The sequence below is a fragment of the Pyrgilauda ruficollis genome, unplaced genomic scaffold (assembly GCF_017590135.1).
Source record: "Pyrgilauda ruficollis isolate IOZ18807 unplaced genomic scaffold, ASM1759013v1 scaffold6, whole genome shotgun sequence".
Taxonomy (NCBI): Eukaryota; Metazoa; Chordata; class Aves; order Passeriformes; family Passeridae; genus Pyrgilauda; species Pyrgilauda ruficollis.
In genome coordinates, this window is record NW_024527710.1 from 5,251,905 (window position 1) to 5,272,143 (window position 20,239).

The following is a 20,239-nucleotide window of genomic DNA, read 5'->3' on the forward strand; positions in this document are numbered from 1 at the left end:
TGTGTCTTGGACTGAGAGCCCTTTTTGTTAGAACTGTGGTTGGTCTCTGGAGAGCTGAGCTGTGAGCACAGGGAGCTGAGCTCTGCTAGCTTAGAAACCTCATTTCACCTCTGGATCGTGGGATGGTCTTCTGCCCTCCGAATCTCTCTGCATCCTTTTCTTTAAGATAGGGCTGGAGGCACCTTCTCCCTTTCACCGAGAGCTTGGACACAAAGGCAGATCAGTCATTGCAGTCATTAGAAGATGCCTGATTTGATACCATCTACAGCTTCTGCCAAGCCCCAGCTGTGCCCCTGCCCATGGGGCATTTTGGGAGCCTGAGTGGCGCCTCACCCATGGCCCCAACACCCAGGGGAAAAGCTGCCCTGCTCTTGGCAGGTGGTAGATGGTGGCTTGCAAAATCATTTCCCTGTTTCCACTGTCTTTTGAAAAGATAATTTCCTTCTTCTGTCAATAACATAAATCCCATAATATGGTTAGTGCACAGGAGACCAGTAAATAATTTAGGAAGCAGCCTGTGTTTAGAGTGCATCAAGTACTAATATAGAGAAGGAAAAAAATCCCTGCACATCAGTTACAGTAATTGGTGGAAGGCACCAGCCCGAAGGGTAATGAGCTCCATTTTTAAAGCACGAGGAAATTAGATTTTTATAAATGTCAAACGCAGTTATTGTCCTCCTTCCTTGAAACAGAGCTGAGCTGGCTGGAGCCCATTGTCTCTCAATCAGCTTTGCTATGGATTAGACACATCCCATCTCACACCAGGAATGTGCTTATTGGAAAAATATCACTGCACAAAGCATACAAGCTTTAACACTCAACCCATGTACTAATGGATACATGTACAATGAAACCCAGGATCACGTTACAAACCTTAAGCTGACCTGAGATAATAAGATACAGAAATCTGAAAGGATACAGATGAGTGCTCTCTTTGTGTGCAGCATTTCTGACTACCTGGGATTTTAGTTTTCAAATAAAGGAGATAAAGTGAGGGAAGGTGACTTTTCCTCTTGGCTGCTTCTAAAAGAGCAAGCAGTGTAAGTCTTCTTCATAGTGACAATGCTTGTAATCAGGTAGTGTCCAAATATTTTGTGTATTTTACCGGTGTCTCCTGGGTAACTGCGGTTCCACAGAGGACTTTTCTATTCACTGTCTTTTAGTTCTTTTCCGGAAAAAAAGCAAGAGGTGGTTATTTGTTTATACATCAAAGCTAGCTCTGTGAATTAGTCTTTCATTCATAATGAATGAAAATGTCACCAATATGTTTTAAGACACCACACTTCAGAAAATGCTATCAGTTATTTGGAGTGGACAAAGTGTGAGCAGAATAGAGGGTTTTGTAAAATCAAATCAAAAAATCATCCATTTTTTAAACATCTTACTTGAGGGTAACAATCACCTCTCCATTCTTAGCTTGAGACTGTATCTCATTCCCACTCTGTAGGAGCTCTGTTAGAAAGTAGCACAATCCTTCATGATGTGGGAAGATTTAAGGATGGGAGCCAAGCTTTAGATTCCCTTTTGCAGTGATGAGATAAAAGATTCAAGCTACTTGTGTGGACTTTACCCCATGCTAACCCAACTCTGAATGCTGCATATGCTGTTTCCAAGGTGGTACTGTGTCAAACACATTCCATGGACATGCTGTGTTGGAGACCCAGCTCAGGACTGCTGCAGGATGGCTTTAGAGATGCTGTGGTGGGGATCATGCAAGTCTGTGCTGTCCCCTCTACAGGAAATTCAGCAGATGGGCTATTCCGTCCTAGTTTGTTTTTCTGTTTTTATTTGCAAGTGTGATTCTTTATGGGTTTTTGGGGTTTTTTTTCCAGTTGTCTTTTTAATAGTGTCATGTTTTCCATTCAGTTTTCTTCATCTCAGCTTGTTCTTTTTTCATTTCTGCTTCAACTGATTGAAGTTTCTGGTGTTGTCTGTAGGAGAAAAGAAAAAGTAACTTGAGACTTCTATTTTACACAAGCAAGGGATATTGAAAGATATTCCTAGCATGCATGCACCAGCAGACATGTGAACAGCACTTCCCAATTAAAACTCTGAAGAATTTCTGCTGGTTGCTTGAAGTCCTTAAAAAACAGTGTTCTGTAGCTTGAATCCATGAACACCCGTCATGGAAAAGTGATGCAGCTATTTGTATGGCAGTCATTTTATTTATTTAAATTTGCTTTTATAAGCTAAAATGAACCCAGCTGTTGGAGGAAGACAATGTGAGGATGTTACAAATGTCTTTAAAGCCTTGGACGCCATGAAGCAAATTAAACTAGTTTTCTGTGACTTTGGAAAACTTCTAGTTCTGATCATTTTCCTTAATGTCTGTGCTACATCAACCCCTCTAAATTAAATAAAGAAAGAATTCAAGACATCTCTGATGTAGCCTGGTAGTTAAATGGTAATCAGCAACTGGTGATTAAAACATTCATATGACTCAAATCACAAATCCAAAGTCAGCATTTACATTCCACTAGCCTCGTTAGCTAGGCACTTTAGTTAATTGGTACTCTAGTGCAAGGGTTATTAGTTGGCCTTCTGGGCCAGGGATGTGAAGTGCTGCTGCCTCCCCGGCTGCTCCTCCCTCGGGAACTCTGTGCTGCCCTTGCTCGCTGCAGTGGTCTCTTCTCAGCACCAAGCATGGTTTGCAATGCACAGGTAAAAGCAGGTTTCCCACTTGCTGAAGGGAGCTCACACCCACACTGGTGACTGGTGTCTCTCATCACAGCAATGCTGCCCATCCCTGGGTGCTGCTCTCATCACAATTGTTGCACATTCCTGGTCCCAGTAGGTCTTCAGGAAGCCTTGAGGCTTGAGCCTTCACTGCATGAGGCACCTTCACTAGTGTCTGCAGGCTGCCCAGGTTTGACACCTCTTTGCTCTCTCAGATGTTCTGTGGTCCAGAGAAGCTTTTGTGTCTCCCCATGGAAAGTGCGTGTGGTGGTCCTGCCACAGTAGCATCCACAGCTCTGCTGATGCTTCTACTTGTGGAGACATGGTCAGGGAGGAGGGCAGGAACAGGGAGTGGGTGCATGGCAGGGGCAGCCACTGGCTTGATTTCCTCTGCAAGCCCAGACAGCTTCTGTTGGGAGCACCTGCTCAGCAGCACATCTGCTGAAAGGGCTTTCTCTTCTTGGTGTTTTGGCTTTGGAAGCTGCTGGAGGTTGTAGATTAATTGAAGGTAGGTGACCATGCAATAGGCTGGGTGAACCTGTTTTTTCTTGGTGTTTGCCCTTCTGCCTTAAATACTCCCATCTGATGGTTTTATTTATTTATTCTAACTGCCTGTGACTGGTGTCCCAATTGGGAGTTTGCCTGTCTGCCTCATGTTGGCACAAAAGAGTGAATCTGTGTGTTCTTGGAATGGAACCCTGCTTTTATCATGCTGCATCTCCATTACTCCATATTAAACAATTGTTTTCTTCCTTGGGGTCTCTTGACTCTTATGCATGTAGCACCTGCACAGTAAAACCCACTGGGCTTCACAGACAAAAGAAGTCATTCTGCTGTCAGCAGACGGATGTTATGAAATGTTGCCGTCTTTGTACAACAGCAGTTTTCCAATATTACCTCAGCTGTTCCCCATTTATTTGTAAAACACCACATGGATCTGGTCCACATTATAAACCTAATTTTAAAGAATGCTGGAGGTAAAACAACAAGACTAAGAAAGATGAAGCCTTTCTACTAAGCCTGGAGACTCGTGAGTGCCAGGTTTCTGCCTGAAGTCATTTTAACATCAGGTGAAAAACGGAGGAGCAAAAAAGAAGTGTTAATTGTAAAAGGCATGCTGTAGGCTCATTCCAGGCTGCATGCCAAGGCCTTAGATGGTTCTTTGTGTGAAGAGGATGAATCCCTTGCAATCAGAAACCCCCTGGATATAGTTCTGAGTTGCAGTATAACCGGAGTTCTGCAGGTGGCACAAAGATCTGTCTCTGTCCTTCACAAGTTTTAACCGAGGCACCCACTTTTAACAGTGTGCTTGTCCAGAGTTTTTCCTCTTAAGTGACTGGAGAGTGAGAAGATGCTAGAGAAGAAGAGAAACCTCCAGAGAGCAGATCAGGCTTGGATAAAGTGCTGCCCCAGTGGTCCCACACAGACCAACATCACGTGTCCTGACAGCCCATGGGGACCTGCCCTTTCCTTTTGAGCCTGGGCTCAAGGGTTAATGGGATCTCTCCCAAACGCCACATTGCTGAGTCATGGAAAATGAGCAGGAAAAGGCAGCTCAGGTGGATTATGTCTATCTCTTTCCTTATTCCCTATAGCCAGCACTGCTCTTAGGAAAGTGTGTCAGCCAAACTGTGTGCTGCTCTTGTGCTGAGGCTGCCACAGTGAGAGTGAAGGACCTGTCACCATCAGTGTCCTTCCCCTGCTGTGGCAGATGTAGTTTGGCAGAGCCCAGGAGTAGGGCTGCTAGGATTGCCTCTGTTGTTCTATAGTGCAGTAAGGCTAGTATGGTGTCACCTGTTTTAGCTTAATGTGTTTTTTTTCTAGAAATGCTTAATTTAGCACTTTAAATAGATGAGTGACCTATGGGACATGCAGAAATATAAAAGGAGTTCACTGTGTTTGTCATGTTTATTAATGCTTTCTGGGCACCTCCAGTTAACCATGGTGAGGAAGTTTCACTGAACATAAAAATGCCCCTGTGTGGGATAAAGTTCACAGGTTTCTGTGAATGAGCTCTTATTTTTATTGACATTCTGCAAGTTTATGCTTTTGGTGAGTGGTTGGTTGTGTGTAGGTTCTTCTTTTGGCTTACAAGGCACCACAGTGATGCTGTTTGAACATAGTCGCTGTTCTGGATGGCAAGCGATACGAGCCTCTATAGAAACAGATTCTGCTTTAGGCATCCTCAGCAGCCTTAGTGGGAAAGAAGGAACCTACTGAAGCTGCATTCCCTGCTCCTAATACAAGCTTCTTTCAGCAGGAAACAGGCTCTGACTTCCAGCCATGTGTGTGGCTCTCCACAGCAAGCAGCAAGCCCCACAATGTATAGGCATGAAATGTCTTGTAATTCTAAAGCAGGGTAGCTCAAACATGCAAGGAGAACTAGTGCCTAGTAAAATGGCAAAGCCATAAGGAATTTGAATGTTTACTGACTAGGGGATTTTTTTTTTTCCTGCGGGCTGAAGAGGGGCTTGGGGTAGAGCTGCCGCCTCCATGGCTGGCAGAACCACCCCTTGTGTCTGAGCAGAGTGCAAGGAATGAACCTCACTCCTCTGCTGGTGCTTTTTCTGGTCCAAACCCAAGGGACAAGGTTTGCAAGAGGATATTACTATGCAGAGGGACTGGAGTTAACATGTGCTTTTGGACCCCTTGTCTGTCCCTCCTGAATGCTGCATGGCTCCTCTGCAAAGACAAGAGCCTAATCTCTGCCACTTGCCAACCCATCTTCCCCAGACCACAGAGGCCTCTGAAGGCAGGTGGGGAACTGTGATGGGCAGGGCCACAAAGGACCCTGCCATCCATCTTGCTTAAGGTGCATTAAAAGGCTTTAATTCTTATTAATTATATGTATTTCTGGCAGGTTTTAAATTTTTTTTTTCAATAGTACAATATGTCCTTAATAACTTTCTTTTAAACAGGTTGAAGCCATGAAGAGAGTACTAGAAAGTCTCAACCTTAATATAGTTGAGATGGTGGATGAAAACGCAACCTTGGATGGTGGAGACGTCTTATTTACAGGTATAATAAGTACAGGTAGTGAATTTGCTGTTTACATGTTCTGACTGCCTTAAAGACTGCACATTGTCTGATACCAGCATCACAAAATGTCATTCCTGTGGTTTGCTGGATCGGTTGTTTGCTGAATGTCACGAAGGTTGCTGAGAGATGAGTTCTCAGTGCAGCCCTCAATGTCCTGCCTAATACCTGAATAAATGGAGTAGCAGTACACACACTACAAAGAACAGCACTGTGCATACAGATTTTATTTTGGCTTGTAAAATGCCAATAAGAAAAATGCTTTCAGTAGTCAGCTGTCTGGGGTTGTTTCATATTTCTTATTACAAGCAGCTAATGTTCACCAGACTCCTTTTCAGGACTTGTAAAAGCTTGATGCAGACAATTGTCTCTAGTTCAATGAATTAAATACAAAAAAAAATGCATTTTTAGTTTCTCAAGGCTGTGGTGGAGTTGCCTGTCAGATGTCATGAGCCTTACATGCATGGTTGATTTCAAAGATGAAGATACTGCCTGTGTTTTTTGTGTCATTAAACCCATTAGGCATTTTCTCACATTGGCTGCACACAGGGTTGCTCCCTGCCTGTGCTGAATAAGCCTGTTTGTTTTGATCAGCATCACAGGAGGCTGGCTGCCTGCCTTAGTGCACCACAGGGAAAGAAAGGTCTCCTACAGAGGCAGACCAGGAAGGGAGGCTTTCCTGAGGCAGTGCAGATCCAGCACCGATTTTCTCTGGTGCTGGAGGATGCTGATGACTGCAGATCTGCCTTGAGACCAGAGGAAATCTCAAAGGGAGAGGGAAATGGTTAATCAGTGGCGTACTAATCCAGCCCAGCTGTTGTCTTTCCTGACCCAATGACCACTGCAGAGATTTAGAAAAGGAAGCTATTTATGCTTCTGGTTAAATATCTCTTCTGGCAAAGGATTAATTGCTTTAGATTATCAGCTCACAATTGCAGGTTGCATTCTTTTATGCTGAATTTTCAGTTTAAATGCTTAGCCTGAGAAAAGAAAATCCTTGAAAGATTGCTTCAGAATGTCTCTAAAGCTAGTCCACTTTTTCATTCCAGGCAGAGAATTTTTCGTAGGTCTCTCCAGGCGGACAAATCAACGTGGTGCAGAAATTCTGGCTGACACATTTAAGGTTTGTAGATTCCTTCATGCCACAGGAAATAGAAGCTGTCATTCACTGAACCAATTGAACAATTGTACTGGCTAAGATGTTTGTCATACTCATGTACTTTATTTAAGACCTAATTAAAAAAATCCAAAGGTACAAGTTGCTGAAAGGTTTGAGCATCCTGTAAAGTCGTAGATGCTGAAGTTAGATCTGTGAGATTGCTGCATAACAATCACTTGGATAGTGGGAGGCTGTTATTTTTTGAGAGCACATAAACACTCACGTTCTTCATGTTCTCATGTATCAGCCCTGTGTTCTTATTGCTGGTTCCTGGAGAGGTTTTATGTACCTACTGTTTAATTAAGCATTTTAATGTATTTCTTTATGGTTGCAACAATAGTAGTATTTGAAACATGTTCTGGATTTTATGCCAGTCTCCATTCAAGACAAGCTGGTCCAGAGGAGAGTGTCATACTTAAACAGTTGACACTGTGCCCTGGGGTTGATAATTTTCAGAAAGTAAAATTAATTATGGAGTGTCTCCATATAATTATGGAACTAGGACACTTTAAAAATATTTATAGCACCCTTCTCTATTCCCATACAGGATTATGCTGTCTCCACAGTCCCTGTTCATGATTCTTTGCATCTGAAGAGCTTTTGCAGCATGGCTGGACCAAACTTGATTGCTATTGGATCAAGTGAAGCTGCACAGAAAGCCCTCAAGGTAAAGCACCTAAGAAAATATTCTAAACAGCATATATCTCTTTCTGGTCTTTTTAAAATATCTGCTTAAGGATGCTGGAATTTTAAAATGCATATAGATCAGTGAAAGAGAAAACAACAACTTTGCGTTAGGGCCTCCTGTGTGTACAAACCAAAAAGAATGTCTGTATCAGGCAAGAGAATGGTGATGTTGATTTAACTTCATTTATCTTAAGGAAATAAACAGAATATGCAGGTTATTATTTATAGCTTTTTAGACTAATAATCTGGTAATTTGGTGTTAAATTAAGGGAGGAAGGAGATATAGGCAGACCAGTGGAGATATTTACTTCAGATGTTGCCATGAGGAAACTTGTCTTTTAGAATTCACAGGGGAAGTAAATGTTCCATCATGAAGGAGGAGGAAGAGGCCCTACACTTGTATAGAGTGTTTATAAACGTGAGCAAAATTCAACTACAGTACTGCTTGCTCAGTGCTGCAATTTGAATTTGATCCAGGGCTAATCTGAGAACTCATCAGTTTGATTAAACCCTTCTGCACAGCTTTGCTAATCATGTTGCAGTGCATCAATTTAGCTATTGTAACCAAAAACATTTTTTGTCTAACTTGATCAAATATTGCTGGTAACTAACCATCAAGTAAACACCAGCATTAATCAAGGTAAAGTAATAAGCAGATACATTTTTAAAAGAACATGATAATTAACAAGAAAATCTAGCAGTCTCTGTTGGTGGATATAATCTTAAAAATAAATCAACTGTCAGGTTTCAGTATGCTTCTCTGCACTGGACATTTAGCAGCACATTTGCATGTGTCTGAGGATAATGTTTGCTCACAGAACATGTTACCCAGAACATGTTCCAGTGAATTGGATTTGGCTGTTTGTCCAGGAGTCTAAATCTCTTATGAGAAACTATTGTCAAACAAATGGGTAAATTGTCTGTCTTAGGAATGATGGCATTTGCAGTGCTGCTGATCACCAGCTTCCCCAAACATTTGAATTCTTGCTTTCTGACAATGTATTTGTATTTGTTTACTTGCCACCAAGTAAAAAAAATTCAGTTGGCAATCACCTTCTTGCAGTCTTGTGGAAATGCAAGTGCAAGAGGATTTTGTAGGAACTGGCACTTGGAATGAAAAGCTGCTCCTTGGATTTCAGCAGCTCAGCTGAGCTGTGGCAGTGCAGTCCCCTGAGCTCCTGCCGAGTGTTGCCTGGCACAGCCCAGCATGCCACTCCTTTATTGTAATAGCTTGTTATTTTAAACTCCTCCTTCATGTTGCCATTTTTTGTGACTGGAAATGCAATCATACAAGCAAGATAATTGAGCTGTCTTTAACCATCTCTGGTAATTGAGTTGTTTTCACATGTCACGTTAGGCAACTGCTTCATTGTGCTATGCTAACATTTGACATTTCAAACAGGATTTACCTGCTTACGTTCTTGTTTGAAATAGAGATTTTTCTTGATTGTTCTTACTGGTGCAACTTATGTATCCTTACAGTACTTTAAAAATAGAAAAAGAAATTGCATCTGGTGCTCACATATGGCCAAGTGCAATTGATCATGAGTTCAGTGCAGTGTGTGTAATGTAAAGCTCTGCAAGTGAGCTGGGAAATGAATCCACAGAGTTTAGGATAATAGACCACATGCTAGAAGCAGATAATAAATCAGAAATGACATTTTAACCATTAAATCCTCTTCAGGTTTTGGCAAGTGTAGTGTATTTATTTGGACTGCAGCGGAAAAGTGGCACTTGAGGAAACTTGGTGAAAGAAAGAGACAGATTAAGTGCAGAAAGTACCGGGGCCTCTGGTGACTATGACATCTGAAACTTCAACTTCCCTCTGCTGTTTTCAGCATGCATTTAATTCCTTCTTGTAGTTAAACCTGTTTATAATTCCATACATGTAGTTCCACATTTGAACATCAGCCATGGCTGTTGAGATGATGAAGCCTGGAGTTATTTTTTAGGTCCCTTGGTGAGGCCAGGATTTCCTGTAAACATGTCACCTTTGGGCTCTGATCAGGCACTGTCAGAGTTGATGACCTTGACTGTGAAGGTGAACAAGGACAGATTTGGGCTGCGACAGTGCCAGTCCCAGAGCAGGGAGTTGGTGTGGCAGTGCTGTACCCTGCACTACTTTTTCCCCAACAAGGGACACAGCCCTGGGGTCTTGCTGGGACAGCAGAAGAGCAGGAACTGGCCCAGGACATAATCCAGTGCGGGTTCCAGCAGCAAAGGCAAAAGCTAGGCAAGGTGATGATGGGAACTGTGACACAGCATCTGTTGCACAATTCTTTCTGTATTCTCTTGCTCTATACTGAATCCAGAAAAGCCACATTTGTGACTGTTTGTATTGGTTGATACAGAGCACAATTTCCCTCCACTTTGTGATGAGTGCAGACTTGGACAGCAGCAGATGACTGTGGACACAGTCCTTGATCAGACCATCTCTGTCACCCTTTGGATACCTCAGTAGGAATCCCAAAGCATCTGAGGGTCGCACGCATTGTTCCCAGCTTTGACAGGCTCAACTATTCCCTTGCAAGCAGTGTGGATTGTATCTGGAGCAAGTTCCTACTGATAAAGTTGTTCTCTTGCCACAGAGAAATGAGTCTGTCCTTTGGGTAGGCTCTGATACCAGGCATTGACCAAAGGACCAGCCCTGGGCTCTCCCCACAGGACTGACAGAGAAAGCCTTGGTGTGAATCCACTGGTCTGGGGTCGTGCAGGGTGTGTGGGATCGCTGATGGATCTTGGGAGGGAGGGCACTCATCCCACCATGGGCTCAGTCCTGCAGTCAGCTGAGTCTGGCATATTTCCTCTGAGATCTGGAATAATGGAGTGGCATGTGAAACATCTGGGATTTCAGGTGGTCATTTGAGAGGAGTGTATGCTAATTGAGAGGCAGTGTGGCCATGGCAGATGTCAGGACTGAGCAGCATTGGCAGTCAGGGTGCAAGGCAGAGCAGGTGATGCAGCTGATAGTGTAAGCCCTCACGTTCCCTCACAGACTTGTCCCAGCAGGACCCAGAGCAGTGGTCACACCTGCACTTTGGTGCTGGTCCTTGGTATCTTGGAGTCCAGCCTCACTATTCAATGGGATTTCTCTATGGTCAGGACTCTGTTGGAATATCTGCAGTAGTGCAATGCCATGACTTTAGCAACATACCTTTCTTTTCTCCTGCTGCTTTCAAAAAAAGCTTGGACATGATTGTCCTGCCTTGTTCTTGACTCTCTCATTCAGTATCTTCTGTTGGGAGTGGAGCTGCTCATTCTTCCCCTAAATTATTCCCTGGAGGATGCTATTGCTAATGCAGCTGTTTTGACAGTGATCAAGGGAGGCTTATCAAAACCACATCTTAAGGATAATATAGAAAGGAGTCTCTTTTGGGTAACTGTGCCCTTGGTCTGTATCCAAGCTGTGATCAGAGCAGAGCTTTTAGACTTGAGCACAAGGAGTTGTTCTCGCATTGGCAGTTGCCCCCATTCCTTTGATTAAATGCCTTTTGTTCTTACTCCATCTTGTGTAACTGAAGTCTCTGCAATGTGCCAGATTTTGAAGAGCTGAGTGCTGTTTCCCTGCATGACAGGAGGGTTATAGTGCCTGGATAAAGCAGAGGGGTTCCCAGCTCTGCCACAAAAATGCCTCCAGACACCTAAGGGAGAACTTCATCTCCCTGGTGTTCTTAGAAAACAGTCTGTACTGCCATGCAGCAGGAAAAGGCTCAGCTAAATCTGCTTTTCCTATTGTCTGTATAGCAACTGTCTTTTCTAGTAATGCACAAGTTTGCATGAAAACATTATCTCTTCTTCCTTAAGAATTCATCATTTGTGCCTCTGCTTATTCCCCACATGAAGTCATAATCCTCTATTTATGCTATCACAATGGGTTGCTGTGGAAATCATTACTAATATTAATAACCCAAAGAAGATGACATCAGGTAGGGAATTAGCAGAAAGTGCAGATGAATGCTGACTTTTTTGTAATGCAGGAACAAAGAAAGGTTAGTGAAATACAAAGAAGTGTTGAGAACTTTCCTCTTTAAGCTAAACATTAAAAAATGAGACTCTGCTTCTCTCAGCCTTGTAGATAGGAAAATTAATCAATTTATAATCAATCAATACATGAATCAACATATAAAATTCTATGTACTTTCATTTATCTCCTTCTGATTCTTCATTACTTTATGAATTAGGGGTTCATATAATCTCAGAGGATGTCGGTCTTCACTGAATGCCAAATGACCTCCTACCTTAAAAAGTCAACTCATGTTTTACTTCGAATTAATTTTAAATGATGTAATAGCCACTGCACTTATCTGAGTGTTAGTGCTGTTCATTTTGCTTATGTGCAGAAGAATCTTTGGAAGATAAAGACTCAAAAGTATATATTTATATAGATTATACTAGGTATTATTATATGAATCAGGTTTGTTTGTTTGTTGGTTTTTAAAGGGTGAAGAAAGTGTCCCTTTCAGTGCATGTTCTTCCTCACCAGTAAGGCTGTCAGCCACAGGAGCTGGGTCAGAGGCTGACTGAGAAGATGTCATGTGCTTTGCGTAAATGGGGACTCATGTTTCTATTCCTTTGCTTCTTTTTTTCCCTTTGACTATTCTCTCCCTGGGTTCCTGTTCCAAACGACAGGATGTTCGTGCTCCTGCCTTCTCCTCTGAAAACAACAGCCCACGTAATCTGCTTCCTTTCCTCCTTCTCAGGTCATGGTTTCCCTTTGCAGTGGTCCTTGGCAGAGGTGGCAGGCAGGTGACAGTGTGGCCATGAGGGATGGTGGCCCAGAGGGGCAGAGCAGTGCAGGTGTGCACACGAATGACACTCCGTGCCCATCGCATCTGTGCTGATGCAAAAGGCGTCCTGTGCCAGGAAAAGCCGAGGAGCAGGGTGGGAGAGGTTGCTTAAAAGAGCTCTTCCTTCTGGAAAACATGACTGAGAGGGTGCAGCAGGGAGGCAAAGCCCAAAGCCCAGCTGCTGAGACCGTGGGTGTTAGGCAGGAATTAAAGCAACACTCTGGCTGTGGATGGACTGAGAAATCTGGTGTACTGACCATGGCAGACCAGGGCACTGCTGGCTTCAAAGAGATCCTCTGTAGTTTGTGTCTGTAGGTCTGTGCTGTCCTGTCCTGTATCTCTATCAGACTTCCTAGTGCCTGACAAGAAGGCTTAGATCATTCTCCTTTGATTTATGCTGCTCACAGTGGCGCTGATGGCCCCTTCCTTCTGAATCTACAACTACACTGTTGTCTCTTCTGCCTGTCTGCATATCAAGGGGGACACTCCTGATAGATCTTGACATTCCAGCAAGGTCGCTGGCTTTTCCAGCTCTGCTCTTCTGTCCCCTCTGGCCAGCCTAGCCAAGTGTTTCATGGTCACTGCTTTGTTTCAAGGAAACTCTGAGAAGCTGCTGTGTCCCATATGAGGCACACGGCATTGTGGCACAGCTCATCAGCTCCACTCTCCTGCACTTTCTTGCATTGAACCCAAAGGCTGCTGCTTTCTCTCTTCAGTGCCAATTGTTTCTTTAAATATGAAGAAATGAGGAAGGAACTCAAAGGACAGTCAGGGCAATAAATCAGTGAATGAATTTTGGTTTCAGTGTAAAGTGATGTACAGCTGGGACAGGGAGAATGACAATGCTGACTGTTACTCTGATGATCACATGAAATAATGTGCTCTGACTGATCATTACTGCAGAAGTGAGATCCTGAGCTTGTTGAAGTTTCTAGCTGAGCTGAAAACCAAACAGAGAACATCGTTTTGCCAGTGATAAAGCTGTGGTGCATCTGCATGTGGTCTGTTGTGTGCACTTTGCATGCATAGGCCCTCCATTTCAAAAAACATGAAGTATAACTGAAAAGATTCAGAAAAGTTCGATATGGACTGACAGATGCCTGGACAGCTTGCCTAAGGAGACAAATGAAGCAAGCTCTGACTGTAACCTGGAAAAAAGACAACTAAGATAGGATCATAGATGCCTATAAAGTCAGGAGTGATGCGGAAAAGGTGACTGGGGATCAATTGTTCACTGTGTCTTCCAGTGCAAGAATCAGGGGAGCTCTAAAAGTATGTAAAGGTAAGCTCTAAAGAGGCAAATTAAAAAAAAAAAAAAAAAGGAAAATAAATGTTTCCTTGCACAGTACCTGTCTGAACTCTGTAGCTGTCTTGCTACATGCTCAAAAGCAAACTGGGCGGACTCCTGGGCCTGGGACAGTGCTGAGCTGGTATCACTCTGTATGACAGCTGATGAGTTGGGGTTCCTGGAAACCACGCACAAATTCTTGGTCGCCTCCACTCCCTATCTTGGGATGCAAAAGTGGGTGCCATCACCTCTTACCTGAGACTGGAGACACCCTACCATGCAGCACTGAAAAAGAAGCTCTTCTGGGTGCTGCAAGAATTTTAAAAAAGCAGATTTGGCAATCAGCAGTATCTTCCAGGTAGCAAGCACTACTTTACCTTTCTCAGCTGTCCCTCCAGATGGCAGTGGTCTGGTCAGGTGTCTGTCCTCACCTTTTGCCTTTGCTGCAGAACGGCATAGCCCAACATTGTTCCCAGACAAGTGGTCTTTCATCCACTTGTCCGTCCAAACTCCCATCCAGCCTAGGACCACGTGACTGCCTATTGCTGTTATTCCTCTCAGCAGTTTTAGTTGCCCTGCACCACAAAAATACTTCATTTTTGTCATTGTAGGTGAAACCTTGTAGTAGTTTAATCTTTTCTCACACCTTTCATTCTCTTGGATCCCAGGCCAAAGGTTGCTTAAGCATCAGTGTCAAATGGGCTGAAGTTCAATGTGCTTGGAAGGAAAGAAAAGAGGTGGGATAGAAGAATTGTCTTAAATAGTTTGATGTGACTAGTTTTCTTTTAAGAATACTTTGACTTGAAGGATTTAAGAAAGGTAGCTGAAAGCTGGTGAGGGAATGATCCCATGGGTGTAGGGTTACTCCACTTGAGCTTAGGTTTAAATTTTCTTTTAAATGTTAGCAGTCAGGAAAACAGTGGCTAATCAATACAAACACCAAACCCTGGAAATCTGTGCTTGTCTGTCAGCATCACACAGGCATTTTTAAGTGTGGTGCTCAATGCCCTGCTAGCAAGAGGAACATTCAGTGTATGTTTGGTTTTGCTTGTGGGGAGTTGGAGATAAAAATGTGCATTGCGGGTGGGTTTGGTCACTCTGTCCTGCAGCAATCTGGATGTAAGTCCCAGAGTGAGCAGGCAGCAGGGCTCAGACTGGGGCCTTCCTCATGGAAGGGGGAACATTTGTAGCTAGGCTTGGCCTCTTTTAACAGTGCATACAGTCATCTTAGTTCTGTCAGAGATAATAGACCCAAAACTTTATTCATTTAAAAAGCATAAAGCATATACTTTATTCCTTCATGTATAATGCTGCTTCATAGTTAGGATTATTTAGCTTATCCATTACCTCAGTTGTCTGAGGACACACTGTAAAAAAACTGTAGAGAAGGCATTTTAGGCTATGTGGATGACTTCAACATAAGGAAAGCATGACTAAGGGCTGAGAGAATGTGCAGTGAAAATTACCCTCTTTAGGCTGAAGAAAATTCCCAGAAAAACCAGGCACACGGGAAATGCTGGGCTCTTAACACAGCTGCTTGTACAACGTTTGTGGACAGAAAGCCAGCCCTCTATAAATGCATCATATTTTGGGATGTATCTGATAGAAAATACAATCAAAGGACCTTGCTTTTATCTCCTTTTCTCTGCCCTGGAGTCAGTCTGGCCAGGCACATGTACCTAATGACTTCACATAATAGAAATACAGAAAACCACATGGGTCTGCAGAGTGCCCTGATGGTGTGGTATTGGTGCATTTCTGCTGCCTCCAGAGCCTCCCTGTGGGGCAGGTCTGGGGTGTTACTGCCTGGGCACTCTCTCAAGTAAGTGGTTTTTGAAATTTTACTGCAACAGTCAGGCATAGTTATAACAGTGATGAAAGCTTGCAAATATGATTTTCTTTTTATCTTAAGAGCTGAGGAAGAGAGTAATCTTGTGTTGTCAAACCTCCAGTTAGTAATAAAAGCTTTCTTGTGGTGTTGTTCCAGCTAGCTGAGATCCCAGTCCCACTATCACAGCTGTGTCCTCAAACTCCTGTGCTGCTTTGTCTCACTTTCTCACTCAGGTTTTCTGATTTGTTTCTGAACTAATTCAGCCACCGTTTGTGTGCTTTTTAATATTGAAAACAATCCTTTTAGCGTGCCCTTGGCATCATCTCCCGGGCTCCCCAAAGCTGGTCCTTGAGGCAGTAGGGCCCTGCCACTTGTCCTTTTTTTCTGCTTGCTGGTGTACTTCCCACTTCAGCATTTTGCAGAAGCAAATGAATGGGAGACTTGTCTTTACCCTTCTGCTTAAGAATTCTTTCATAATTTCATATGGAAGCATTTCACAGTAATTCACAATATATTTCTGATCTTCCTACAGAAAACCTACAATATCAGAATTCTGTTTCCAACAAGGAGTGGGGAAAGAACAACTGTTTGGGATCTTAGTGAAATCCAGACATAGTGGCTTTTCTTCTACTGATACATGTATTTTAGTGCAGATTTAATAAGTGTTCCCTTAGTCAAGACTTAAAAACATCATATAGGAAGGAACAGGGAAACTGCAGGTAGAGGACATGTCTGCTGACTCTGGCTATCAGGTAGAAGAGCCACACTTGAAGGTGCAGGATGTCTGCAACATCAAGGAAAGCAGAATAAAATTCATCTTGGCAACATAACAGAAACAAAATTATAAAAAAATAAATAACTGTGCTAAGCACATGAAAATACAAAATTACATCTGGTGAAGTAAAGGTGCAAGGATTTTTGCCCAGAAAAACACATTAACCTTTTATGGAGGTAGATGTGGCCTTGGGAACTTGGGAGAGTTTCATAACATGAGAAGGAACAAGAAATGACAATCTGATAACACTTCCTCAGGAATGCATGGCATTCTTTGTTGTGAGTTTCGTATTCTCCACGGGATGTGGATGACTCAGGATAGAACATGAAAAATGTAGACCTATAAGGGAATTACTTACCATAGGTGTGGGCAAGCATGAGATCTGTGTTGCTTCCCAGTATGTTGTGTAGACCCTGTTATAAATCAGCTACATGTAGTATTTTGTTAATGAATGAGAAGTAGTAGAGAAGAATGACTCTGGAAGCAACTTAATGACACTTAACTGTGCCTAAAATTGAAGTCTGCTTTGTACTGTGGGATGTAAATCTCTGAGTTCTTCCTGAGAAGGGAATTTAGTTGAAAAATCTTGTTAACAAAAGACCAGGTTTTTCTAAAGATAATATTAGTGTGAATATTTTAAGCTGGAAAAAAAAGCTTTTTCTTTCTGTTTGCATCTTTGCATGTATGTACAATATATGTGGGAGCACAGGTGGGCTGGGGGAGAAATGGAAACACTAGCAATTTGCTTAGGCTTTCAGTAGAACCAAAGTTTTGGACTTTGAGCCTTGTTCAGTTCTGTGTTGTTCTTGGTCTTTGTGAGGCTGAAGCTGATGTAAAGCTGGAATGCTACAACTGGGAGTCAGGCATCTTGTCTTCAGGCTTTTCCCATCCTTACTAAAATGGATCTGATCCAAAACATGGGATTGCATGCTTGTCGTGTCCTGAGAGTCTCTGTCTCTGAAGTTCCAGCCAGCCAGGGTCTACGTTTGTGTATGAGCCGTATATTTATACCCAAAGCTCTGCAGCCCAGCAGCTCTCCTGTTGCAAGGCGGGCATTGTGCTGTCCCCTTGGGAGCGAGGATTAGCGCGGACGTGCCTGCTCGCTCCCCAGCACAGGTGCTTAGTGAAAGAGTAACTGCCTGCAAGGCAGAACAGAGGTCCTTGAAAAGAATTAAGATTGGGCTGATACCCTAGCTGGGAACCATTCCTGTCCTGTTTGGTTTAATTCATACTCATCACATAAATACTGAACAATGGTTGCTTTTTTTTTTTTTTCTATAGGTGCTGAGCACCTATAGTCTCAATCAGTGTCAGGAGCAGTTTTGCATACTCAGTGTGCAGTCCTCGAGGAAAAGACCCCACAGAGGATGCTTACCAAGTACCCTGCTTAATCCTGCTACTTGCAAGAACCATTGCACAAATTATTTTTTTTCAGTTTTCTACTGCTCCTTTCAGTTAGGTTTAGTAGATTCTCCCACAAAGGCAGAGATAAAAGGAAATATCTGTACTTGCTGCATAGCAAAATGGTCCTTGACTGCTTTGGCAATCACCATTAGCTATTTCTGAAGATTCTGTTCTCCAGTTACTTTGGGACTGCTACTGTTTTTGATCTAAACAGCTGCTCTTTGTCTCCTGGCAGACCATGCAACAGATGAGCGACCACCGCTACGACAAGCTGACAGTGCCTGACGATGCCGCAGCAAACTGCATCTACTTAAACATTCCCAGCAAAGGGCACGTCCTGCTGCACCGAGCCCCCGAGGAGTACCCCGAGAGTGCCAAGGTGAGAGCCCCCCCGGGCTGCCAGCGAGGCCCTGGCAGCTCCCTTGCTGCAGTGGGATGTGTGTGAGTGCCACAGCCAGAAGGCCACGTGCACCGTGAGTGTTCCTGTTCATTAACAGTGGTGGGATGGCGTGGCACCTGCTGGCAAATCCATGTCTGTTCGTTCTGTAAATACTTAGAGAGAAGGGAAAACAGAGGTGTAAAGTGTAATGATTTTTCCCTTACATTTTCTTTCCTGAACAGGTATTTGAAAAGCTGAAGGACCACATGCTGATCCCAATAGCCAACACAGAACTGGCGAAAGTAGATGGGGCACTCACCTGTTGCTCTGTGCTTATTAACAAAGCTTCAGAATTATGAGTTTACAGAGTCCCTCCCTTGTAACTGGCAATAATGTTACACACAAGGTAGACGAATCTGTATCCACACTTTTATTGTTTTTATTGACAATCTACTGTACCACTGTGCTACTAACCCTTGTTTACAGATTTTTTGCATTGTGAATTTTTATTATGTCCTTGCAGGTGGTATTTAAGGTGGATGTAGGGTTTGTTGGGAGCACATAACTCTGAAGTAAGTTAGTCCCATGGGCTAGCAGAAGACAATTATAATGGCTAACCCTTAGCTTTAGTGATTTAACATATCTGTGTGAAAATTTCATGAAACTCAGCTGATATTCTCAATATTTCAAGCACCTCTGTTGTCTTTACACTGTTCCCTTCCATCTTCTTTTCTCTTGCTTCCTTGCTCTACATGTTTTTTTTCCTTCCTCAGTCTTCTACTTTCAGTGGTGCAAAGTATTAGGGAGACTGAAGAAAACGCAGTGAGCTCATGAACGTTGTGTGGTAGGGAAGCTTTCCATACACTACAGGCACAGTGGGCAGTGGATTGTGCTCACAGTCCTGGCCACATCACAGTGCTGCTGTGACAGCCACAGAGTTCTGGCTGGAATCCATTTCAGACACCAGGTACCAGCTTTGGAAAAGCTTCCTCTGATGGGAGTGTTCAAGGGCAATGACTGCCTGGGAAACGTGAATGACAGAAGAAGAGAGTAGTGCAGCCACACGAGTTGTCTCCTGCAGTTCAGGTCCCAGTTTCCTGCTAAGACCATGACTTTCAATGTGGTGATAATGGGAGAGGAATTTTTAAAAAGGCCAGATCCTAGGAAGCCTCTGGACCACAAAAATTAAATGCAGAGATGCAAAAGAAATCTAAAGTATGGGGGATTTAAATCTCTTTGTTTACATCTTAAAATTTGTTTCTCCTTTCTGTTTTCTCTTAATTTGGAGGCCACTTACTAGCAAAATTCAAAAGAAAAGGGTGATAGAAGTAGTTGAAGGACAGCTATTCCTGGATTATGCCATGAATAAGGGAAGCTGTTTTTTCCTGGAAGATTGTCATTTTTTCTTTATCTGCCCTTGGGACAGTTTTCCTTGGAACAATAACAATCTTCTATTTTTTTAGTGGCATGAATATTCACTGTGGTATTCATTTAAGGCAAATACAATTTTTGTAGCAAATTCCTCACCATGTTTACCCACTGAGTCATGGCTTTTTTTTTTTTTTGTCGCCACTGCAAAGTGAAGCACACAGCATTGTATTCACATGCTTCTTGTTAAATCATTTGTAAACTAAGGATGGGAGCAATTCCCAAACAGAGGCAGTAGTGGGAACTCTCCAGAGACTGACAAATAGTCTGAACATGTTATCAGCTTCCTAGACATCTCCTCCACCTTTCCTGAACCACTTGTGGCGTGTTGCTGAGGCACAGTAGGAAGCGAGTGAGGGGGCTTGGGCAATGTGGTCTGCAGGAAAGCAAACAGAATTAACCAGATGCCCACTGGGATATCCTTTGGAAAGCTGTGTGCTGTTTTGTGCAGCCATAAGAGAGGAAACACAAGTACTCATGCTTGTAGGCTCTCTCTGGCACATCTCACACTGCATCTCAGTGGTAATGAGAGGAAAACCTCCTGGCAGCTACCAGAGTACACCTGCTGCTTCGTGGGTGCTCTGTTTGTTGTGATGACACGACGTGGGGAAGAGAGCAGTGATGAGTGAATATATTGTATGTGTAAAGAACATGTCCCAGAGAAGTTCTTCAGCCAGCCAAACAGCAGGTGGGGTTTTTTTTTCTAGTTATGATTCTCCTGTCCCAAAGGGTGATCCTGAAGTTCCCTCTTTGTCTCTTCCATTCCCATGCACCATCAATTAAACCTGA

At 43.2% G+C, this 20,239-nt stretch overlaps 1 protein-coding gene across 1 annotated transcript in view; it reads left to right on the forward strand.

Annotated features, from left to right (window-relative positions):
* Positions 1 to 19,301, forward strand: part of DDAH1 (dimethylarginine dimethylaminohydrolase 1) — a 53,806-nt gene extending 34,505 nt beyond the window's left edge. Inside the window, exons 2-6 of the mRNA XM_041483551.1 lie at positions 5,595 to 5,694; positions 6,762 to 6,835; positions 7,419 to 7,538; positions 17,879 to 18,022; positions 18,265 to 19,301. Coding sequence (XP_041339485.1) covers positions 5,595 to 5,694; positions 6,762 to 6,835; positions 7,419 to 7,538; positions 17,879 to 18,022; positions 18,265 to 18,381 — 555 coding nt within the window. The 3' untranslated portion in view covers positions 18,382 to 19,301. The remainder of the gene's footprint in view (positions 1 to 5,594; positions 5,695 to 6,761; positions 6,836 to 7,418; positions 7,539 to 17,878; positions 18,023 to 18,264) is intronic.
* The last annotated feature ends 938 nt before the right edge of the window (positions 19,302 to 20,239 follow it).